This window comes from Dendroctonus ponderosae, unplaced genomic scaffold, assembly GCF_020466585.1.
Source record: "Dendroctonus ponderosae isolate FM_Combo_2020 unplaced genomic scaffold, Dpon_F_20191213v2 Dpon_F_20191213_6, whole genome shotgun sequence".
Lineage (NCBI taxonomy): Eukaryota > Metazoa > Arthropoda > Insecta > Coleoptera > Curculionidae > Dendroctonus > Dendroctonus ponderosae.
Window position 1 is genome coordinate 1,997,784 of NW_026018814.1, and position 8,561 is coordinate 2,006,344.

Genomic DNA, 8,561 nt, shown 5'->3' on the forward strand with positions numbered 1-8,561 from the left:
GAAAACTGCAAACCTATACGCGAAGGGATTAGTGCTACTATCTGGCAACGCCTAATTGGTCAAATCTGCTTGGGATTGCGGGGGTTTTAAATCCCTTGCTGGTAATTAATACTGTCGCCTGATTTGTTTGGATGACTTGTTCCATCAGATAATAAAGCTTATGGAGTAGCCGATAAATTGGCTGCAGTTTTCCCGAGTCCGATTGGGAATGGGAAATTAATTGGCCAGCCACAGGCTGGAAACTCGCTTGCTCACCCAAAACGGGATCAGACCCTGATCTCTGTCCTGTTTGACTGCCTTCAACAGTTTATCACCTCGCATTGAAAAATCCTCATCACATTCTATGTACCTCAGAGTGACTAGGCCAATGAGCGCAGCCTTTTCCACACTAAAACATACTTTCAGTTCCAAAGTGGCCGCGTGAGTGACAATTTTACCTGGAATGGGCTTGATCTGAGCAATAAGCCACGAGTTTCCCGTTGATTTCATGCTTGGAAGCATCGGGGTAAAGACTTTCGAACATCTTTATCGCTATAAATCGGCCAGCTAATAGGCTTATTAAGGTGCATTCGCTGGCAGTGGTCTGAAACTTTCCCCATAGAATGGTAGTTGAATGCAGAACGGGAACCATACCTGAATCACTCCGCCCCCATCTCCACCTTTTCTATGAAGGAACTCTTCAGGAAGACCGACCATTTTCCCCAGCCAATTCATTACCACCATTTCCAGTTCGGTGCAAACAGGACTTGAAGCCTACAACACAATGAAACGATTGAATTTTGGCTCAGAAACTGGAAAAAATTGAATTTACCCAAGTAAAGCCCAGACAATTAATCGCATTGCTCAGCATCTCTCCCAGCATCGATGGATAGCTGTTTAGAGCTGGAAAGTAGGCGTGCATATGTGGACTTTGCCAATGAGTGACCCCTGGCATAATTACTTTCTCCACATCCCGGAAAATCGTTTCCCAGGACTCTCCTTTAATGGGAGCTGCATCAGGAATTGAACCTCTTATAAATCCAGGCTTTTTATCGGGAAATACCCGGCGATCTCTAATGTTTTCCAGGTAGTCTGCTATGTAGTCAATTAGCTCTTTGCCTGAAAATTTAAATGAATTTCCCCATAAAGCGCACAAATGGGCAATCATTTATTTAGCGCAAGTTGCCACAAACATTGGCAGAAGACATCGTTTTTCAATCAAAAAGCTACAAGAAGACGCGACGACGGTTTCTCCACAGTTTATGGCTGGGAAACAATGAAAGTTGGCAAAATTGAGTCAATAAATGACCAAACTAACACAGATTTAGGACAGACAATATTGAAAAGCCATCAAATGTATGAGCGAGAAAATGTTCCCATTACGCTGCGTGTAAAGTCTGTTTGCATGTAATTGAGCAATCATTTCCAGTTTGACGGACGTTTATGATCGGGATGCTCAATCTGAATGTATGAACTGTTGGACATAACTGTCGTAACAATACAGTCAAAGCAAAGGCGAATATCAAGAAGAAACAAGCTGGCGAAAGCCCAACTGCGGGTAGTTAAAATACTTAGATAAATTCCTCAATCTTACCTTTTATTCTAAACTCCTCACTGTTCATGGTATCTCTCCTAAAAAAGTGCAAATTCAGTTCTGTAGTTTACAAAATTTTGCAGAAAAGTATCGGTTGAATCAACAGCGCTCTAGCTGTACATTCTGCACCTGGTTAAAACTCACCCAGTATATGAAATAAAGCCATTCCAAGCACCGCAAAATTAACTTAATTTAGATCGGCTTACACATAATCAGATTCTACCACTAGTGATTAAAATAAAAGAAATTTGATATCATAAGCCAATTAACTTGCGTGAATTGTCGAGTTCGCGAAGTTAATCTAATCAACCAGCCGCAGAATGTAAGCCAAATAGCCAGCGCTTTGCTAACTTCTAAAGAACTTTATGAAATATGCATTGGTAGATTCGAGCATACGATGAAGTCGACTGAACCCATGAGTGTGAAAACAATTTACTAAACTAAACTACTACGAATAATTTAACAGACAAAAAAAAATTGATAAAATACTTACAGTCCAGCCAGCGGCCAATGAAAGACGACACTACACACCCGGGTGGATCACTGAAGCCAAATAGCTATCCAGAAGAAGCAACAAGTTGCGCCAACATGCTCTTATATAGGGTTTCCTCCTGCTGGAAGCCGAAGCTAACAAGCTTTTATAGCTGAATCCAGTCCAGAGTAAAGGAAAATCATCGAGACGAAGATTTGATTTGAGGAAATTAATTGACAACCATTTATGGGAATTATGTGGTCGCCGTCTAATTAAAAACCTACGTGAATGCGCTGTTTTTATACCAAAAATTGCAGTTTAATTATAGTGTGATTAAAAAGTCGCTACACCTAAATGCGGAAAGTGGACACAATTAAAAAAAGTAGGATTTTTTAGGAGATGAAAGGCCTTAAATCGCCGATGATTGCAAGCGCAACAAAATAAATGTAATTACCCAAAAAAACATCATTTAACTAACTTAAATTGCCTGTTATTGAACGTTAGATGAACACCTAATTAAGTAATTAACGCCAGAATGATCAAATCTCAATCTGACTGGAATTATTCAAATGTCACATAGATAAGTCTTAAGTGAAGCAGCCAAAAAAATGGCTTTTGTGAGCCTAATTTTCTCTGCTCAGAAATTGAAGAAGCTTCAACAGGCCCTTGAAGAAGAAAAGCTCGACGCGATCAAGGCAAATGAGGATAAAACGTTCAAGAAAAAGTTCAAATTCCGCCACATCGGCTTCGACATTAAAGAAGCCCTAAAGAACGGTTTCCGAAGAGCTTTTAAGTGCTCTGAAGGTTCTCCTGGTTACCAAACCTGCTACAAACTAGGACATGAAGGCAGTTGCGAAAATTTCGTCCTCAAAAGCGCCTTGGGTTTCGTTGGGGGGATTTTCCTCACGTATTTTCTGTACGTTATTTTCATTTTTCAGTTAAACATTAGACTTACTAGTGCGACGGTGATTTGTTCACTTTTCGGTTGCGTTCTGACCGTAGGATTAGCCTTTAGTTCTAAAGTGAGGTAAGTTGGTTAACAACAGCCAGTTTTAAAATATCAAAATCAGACATAAAATGACCCAGAAATTACTCTATAAACAGAACTTTCACGGGAGAGTTGAATTGAATAGAAGACAGCTAATTAAATTTCTTAATTAACCGCAGCGGAATTTCTCCACAATGAAGGCGAATGTTATGGGAGTAATTCAAAGTTATTGAGCAAGAATGAATGTGAAATGTAAAATGGCGAGTTCAAGAGCATTTTTTGATGGTTTTCAGATGTATAGTTTTACTGACTTTGCCCCAGTTTTTTTCCAAACGAGGCAGACAGGCTTTGCTAGCCTATGCTTTCGTCCTAGCCCTAACCGGGCCCGCCCAAAACACCCTCAACAATTTGGGAATTTTGAGTGAATCTCTAGCTTGCGGCCAAGTGAGTTGATTTTCTAGTTGCTGTTACTTACCTAGCAATAGGAACCAGCACAGTTTTAAAATGTTGTTTCCTAATTAAAATGCCTGTTGAATTACTGCAAAGTCCCCAGATAATCGGGCAAATAATGATACCCAATCAGTCAGTGTACTGCTCCAGCTGCAAAAACTCATCAATTTCAGGAACAATTAAAACAAGCGGTGAAACAAATCATCGACGTAATTAAGAAGCCGTTCATGACCATTAAGGAAGCAATCAAGAAAGTAGTCAAAACGGTGAAAGAAGTTGTGAAAAAAATCAAGGAGATCCTGCTGAAAATCAAACGGATTGTCATGGCTATCGGTAACATCAGAGTATTTCATTCAGGTAAAAGTTCCAACACTTTGGTCTTTTAGTGCGGGTAATCAAATCAGTGTTCGAATTCCTGGGGAAAATCCTCAACATTTGCAACAAAGAATTGGGCACGCCATTTGAGCGATGTTCCAGGGTTTTCGAAAATGCCATCGCCGATTGCAACGCCAAGTTAGGACCTCTTTTCAACTGGCTCTGCTCGCTGGCCTACATTGTTAAGGCCGTTTGCTACATCGTGAAAGTCTTCGATTATGTTTGCATGATCGTGGACTTCATCAGCAATTCCGTCGTTGGAGTGATCATAAGAAGTGAGCGCCAATCACCTAAGCTCGTTCAACCTGATGGTTTTCTTTGCAGAAATCAAAATCTTTGTGCGCCACATCAAAACCATGTTCTACGTTCGAATCAAATTCGCGCACTCTTTCGAATACAAGACGATTTCCTCGAAGAGTCTCAAAGACATTGCAAAGGAAATAGTTGCGGAAATCAAAGACCGAAGTCGCGGAATTGTGGCTTTTTTCAATTTTATGACTTCCGCCAGCATGCTGTTTCTCATGTATCTGGTGTTCCAGTAAGTTTTCCTCCTAAGTCAAAGCGCGAAAAATTACCTGGTTTTTCACTGGTCCAGAGTGGCTTACTACAGATTCAAGTACCTGACCAGTGAAAGATACGACAACATCTACATCAACCAGTATTTTCGGGAAATTGACCAACGGCGGGCGAAATCAGGCAAAGAAACCGTCCTGCCGCTAACAAAAAAAGAAAAACTAACTTATGTGCCGGTAGGTCCATCAAACATCTTCGGTCTTCCTCAAACCCAATCGTCTAGATTAACTCGGGCGCATTAGCAAAGACCGAAAGACGCAGCCTCTCAAAGAACGCCACCAAACTAGCTACAGCTTCAGTCAAGCTGGGGACTCACATGGCAGCTGATTACATCCTGTTCTGGGTGCTCACTCTCATATCCCACCATGCAAGATACCAGTCCAAAATCCAAGGCACCACTTCAATCCTCCTCCCCCCAATCTTTGCTTAAAAATTGATGATTCCCCAGCTCCAAACCTCCCAGTGGCTCACATCACTGGAGAAGGATTCATCGCCAAACTGCTTCGATCAATCGTGAACGCTTTTCAGCCAGTTGGGATCAAGCTGGAGATTGACACAGTGCCTTGCTTACCAATCCCTATTCCTCCAGACTTCGATAGATACGTCCAAATTGGTAAGCTTGTGGAAATTCATTTCGCACACCCTAAATTCCCGTCCAGGCATCACCATCGCGATTTGCTGGATTCTCACAATACTCGAACCATATGGGCTAAGGTTCCGCAACTACATAATGGGTTACTACCATCCGCTCCGGGCAAAGCAGCGCACCATCTGGCTCTACAACCACCTGTTGAGGTCCAGGACCTCATTTCTGCTTCTAACCAGGCGGAAGCTTCGCAAAAGGTTTGGCATGAAGGGCGGTTCTGGTGAAACGAGTTGCAAAGACCTACTCAGATCGAAGCTGAAGTAAGTCAACAAGCGAGGAAAAACACGCCGAAACACTCTAGTAGATGTGGAATTTTCAAGATTTGCCTGGGAAGCGACTTGCAGCTCGCCTGCCTCCTATGCGGAGATGTCTTCCACGAAGCTGAAAAGGAGAAGTTTGTAAAATGCTCCACTCCTCAATGTCCAGGGCTTTTTTGCGTTGAATGCTTCGCTGATTTGAGCAACATCTGCCCCATATGCCTTTCCCCATTGGAGTATGGCGATATTGACGATGCTGACGAAGAAAAGTAACTTGGTTCGAAAACAAGTGTTTCCTATAATCCGCAATTTTAAGGGATTCGTCGGGCGATGAGCCGCCTGCAGATAAACCTAAAAAGAAACCCCGCTGCCCCTGGGTGCCTTGCGGGGCCCCAAAATCTCAAGATGAGAGTGAGGATGACGAAAAACCTCTCATCACCAAAGACGGGGACGTAAAATCTGAAGCAGCAGAAGAAGGAGATTCTTCTTCAGATTACTCGTACAGCTACCAGTACGACAGCGACCTGGACTCCAAACAACCGCTTCCAAAACCGACTGTATGGAAAGACCTGGAAATGCAAGCTGGGCTTGAAGAAGCAAGCATGCAGACTTTCCTGGAGGAGGAAGAACTGCTGTGCATTGATCTGGATAATCGGGTGCACGTCCCGAAGAAGCATGCAGCTTTGGTAAGAATGGACATACGTGCAGAACCTGATCCTGAACCTGAAGAAACTGAAACGATTGAACTGGAAATCGACAATCTGCTGCAAGTGCCCAAAAAAAGCACTGCCCAAGTCCAGTTGGATGTAACCGCCACAGCTGACGCAGGTATAAAATAAAACATTCAATTTTCAAAATACTGGAATTTAGACCAACTCACAGGCTCCTGCACATGCTCAGCCTCTTCCAGTACTAGACACGTGGAATTCATTGGTCTTCCTCAGGAAGTTAAAGAGTTTCATAAAAAAGTGCGACGTCTCAAGGATTTTCCATGCATCTGCTCTGACTTGGAAGATGTTGAGGAACTACCAAAGAGCACCATGTCAACCAGTACGCGATCGGACTGCCAGTTCTGCAGATGCCCGGCAATCGAAATCCGATCCACTTTAACAGCAGGCTCAGAAACTGAGGAAGATCTAAAGAATATAGTCCCCAGGCTGGACCTTTCCTTCCTGAAAGAACGAGATGATGTCTGCAGCTGTGAGGACAATCACATCTTAAGCAGCAGGTGCAAAGAATATCAACCCTCGGCTTCCCGTGACTAAAAAATCCTTCTACAGATTCGGCTATGTAACATACGAAGAAATTTGCGAAACACCGCGAGCATCTCCCTCCACTAGGAGCCTTGAATCATCCACTCTTATATCGAGCTTGCAACACTCTCCCAGTTCAGACGCTGATGCTTCTCCAGCTGTAAGACGCAGAAAGAGACATCAGCAAGAGAACTATCCAGAAGTAGATTCTTCTAGTTCCATGGACAGTTTGGAGTTCAACCGGGCTCAGACTAGAAGAGTTCGGCAGTACTATGAAGCGACCAGGCAAATAGAGCCCGGCTCGAGGCCCCAGTGCAGCAAAGGAAAGACATCCATCATCGACATGTTCCGGAAACTCCTGCCAAAGGTATCGTACAACTTACCTGCTGAAAATTTGTCCAACATGACATTCGATGTGGCAGTTTACCGGGGTTAAGGGTGTGGTTTTTGATCAAATTTTAGCGAAAAACAGCGCAGAATTACTTGCCACTGCACCGTCGAGAGGTGGACGACGAAGTCCAAATCCAGTCCTATAATTACAACAGACGCAACTGGGACACGATAAGTATAGACACAAATTCTCCAACTTATCCATTTGGAAGCCAGGGATCCAGCGACACTTCCGACGAAGAAGAGAAGCTATTGGGACCAAAGCGAATCAGAGGAGGAGAGTGCGTTCATTTGATCAATTGCAAACTCATTGGCAGAGAGTGTCGCGTGAAGAAACGAGTCAGATCTTTTGATGCAAAGAGTGAGTTTACTGCTTTGGTGGTTTGCCGGTTATTCGCTGGTTGTTTCAGGTCGCACAAGGCTTAAGGACTTTTCAACGCTCTCCCTGCCACCAAAACCCAAACCTGCCAATGCGAAAGAACTCATTTCGCGTTACTTTCCCCATAATGCCCTAGAAGAGAGGACAACTGAAAAACGAGGCTGTTCAATGAAATCAACTGATAATTCCAAAATCAATCAATCTTCGCCTTCAACCACCTTTGCAGGCAGAGAGGACAGTTCCGATTACATTCTTCCTAAACCAGGAAGATTAACGGAAGACGCGACTCCGCCCTCATCTGATAGCGGATTAAGCGAGTCCACCTGCCTGGAGCTGTTTGGCTCCTCGTGCCCTCAAGGCATTGGAAAGGCCTCAAGCGGTGCCATCAAAGTTCCTCCAGAACCGCCTCAGGACTTTGAGGGTGGAGATAGTGAAGAAAGCTTGAAGGCAGCCTCAAGCACCAGTTCTCGGGGTTCCCAAATTACTCAGCAGACTTTGGAGGCAGCTTCCAATCAAGCCTTTGCTGGGTTGTTGGAGGAAAATCAACTTCCAGAAGCAGCTGAAGAGCAGGGCCTGGAAAATCAACTGGAGACTAAAAGCGCGGAGACTCGAAGAGAAGCAAACCAAAGAAAAGCCTCTAAGCAGTCAATTGAGTTCAAAACCCGCTTACTGCCAGGAAAAGAAGCAAGCAGTACTAAAAGCTTGACAGAGCCATACAAACAATCTATTGCGTCCAAAACCCACCAATTGCCGCAAAAACAAGCAAGTTTCACTAGCAGCTTAACAGCAACGAAGGAAGAATCCAAGCATTCGCTTGAGCTAGCAGAGCAGCTAACGCACTCTATAAGAAAGTGCGCACAACAAAATCACCTGCTGTACAAAGACGAGAGAACTGAGATCAGTTTAGTTCAAAAGCTCCGTCCAAGTAAAGGAGCGGTTCAAACACATCCAACTTTTGAGTCTCCTAGACCTGCGCCCTCAGTTAAGCTGCAAATTTCCCTACATAACACCATCATTCCTGAGGAAGAACCTGAAGCTGACCAGCCCTCTGCTGAGCCTCCGGTTGTAAGAATGAGCTCCCCAAAGAGCCAGGATAAGATCGTGGAGACCCGCGATAGTTTCCCATTGCATGAGTGGCTTCCAAGTGGGGGCAACAGAAGTGGGAAATTGATCCTACCAAGCGATAAAACCCAGCAAACGTCAGA

The 8,561-nt window shown here is 43.9% G+C and overlaps 2 protein-coding genes across 3 annotated transcripts in view; one reads left to right on the forward strand and one right to left on the reverse strand.

Moving 5' to 3' along the window:
• LOC109536318 (histidine decarboxylase) overlaps window positions 1-2,310 on the reverse strand; it is a 4,838-nt gene extending 2,528 nt beyond the window's left edge. For both annotated transcript variants that reach the window (XR_002171826.2, XM_019902485.2), the window contains exons 1-6: window positions 2,067-2,310; window positions 1,574-1,611; window positions 812-1,098; window positions 634-753; window positions 438-583; window positions 256-388 (exon numbers count right to left, since the gene is read on the reverse strand). Coding sequence is in view for 1 of the 2 variants with exons in the window: in XM_019902485.2 (XP_019758044.2) it covers window positions 256-388; window positions 438-583; window positions 634-753; window positions 812-1,098; window positions 1,574-1,601 (714 nt within the window). In the remaining variant the exon portion in view is untranslated. The remainder of the gene's footprint in view (window positions 1-255; window positions 389-437; window positions 584-633; window positions 754-811; window positions 1,099-1,573; window positions 1,612-2,066) is intronic.
• Window positions 2,311-2,568: 258 nt separating this feature from the next.
• LOC109536233 (DC-STAMP domain-containing protein 2) lies at window positions 2,569-7,527 on the forward strand. The gene is made up of 14 exons (XM_019902348.2): window positions 2,569-3,072; window positions 3,327-3,477; window positions 3,657-3,816; window positions 3,870-4,133; window positions 4,183-4,396; window positions 4,454-4,607; window positions 4,655-4,823; window positions 4,880-5,044; window positions 5,091-5,337; window positions 5,382-5,603; window positions 5,651-6,162; window positions 6,217-6,562; window positions 6,615-7,338; window positions 7,388-7,527. Exons 1-13 carry the CDS (start codon window positions 2,654-2,656, stop codon window positions 7,021-7,023), a joined length of 3,432 nt encoding a protein of 1,143 aa, XP_019757907.2. The 5' UTR covers window positions 2,569-2,653; the 3' UTR covers window positions 7,024-7,338; window positions 7,388-7,527.
• The last annotated feature ends 1,034 nt before the right edge of the window (window positions 7,528-8,561 follow it).

Excerpts from the sequence above, each read along its gene's own strand:
- LOC109536233 (XM_019902348.2), top strand. The coding sequence starts at position 2,654 with ATGGCTTTTGTGAGCCTAATTTTCTCTGCTCAGAAATTGAAGAAGCTT. Across the intron at positions 3,073-3,326 it reads GCCTTTAGTTCTAAAGTGAG|ATGTATAGTTTTACTGACTT; the intron begins GTAAGTTGGTTA and ends GATGGTTTTCAG. Across the intron at positions 3,478-3,656 it reads AATCTCTAGCTTGCGGCCAA|GAACAATTAAAACAAGCGGT; the intron begins GTGAGTTGATTT and ends CATCAATTTCAG.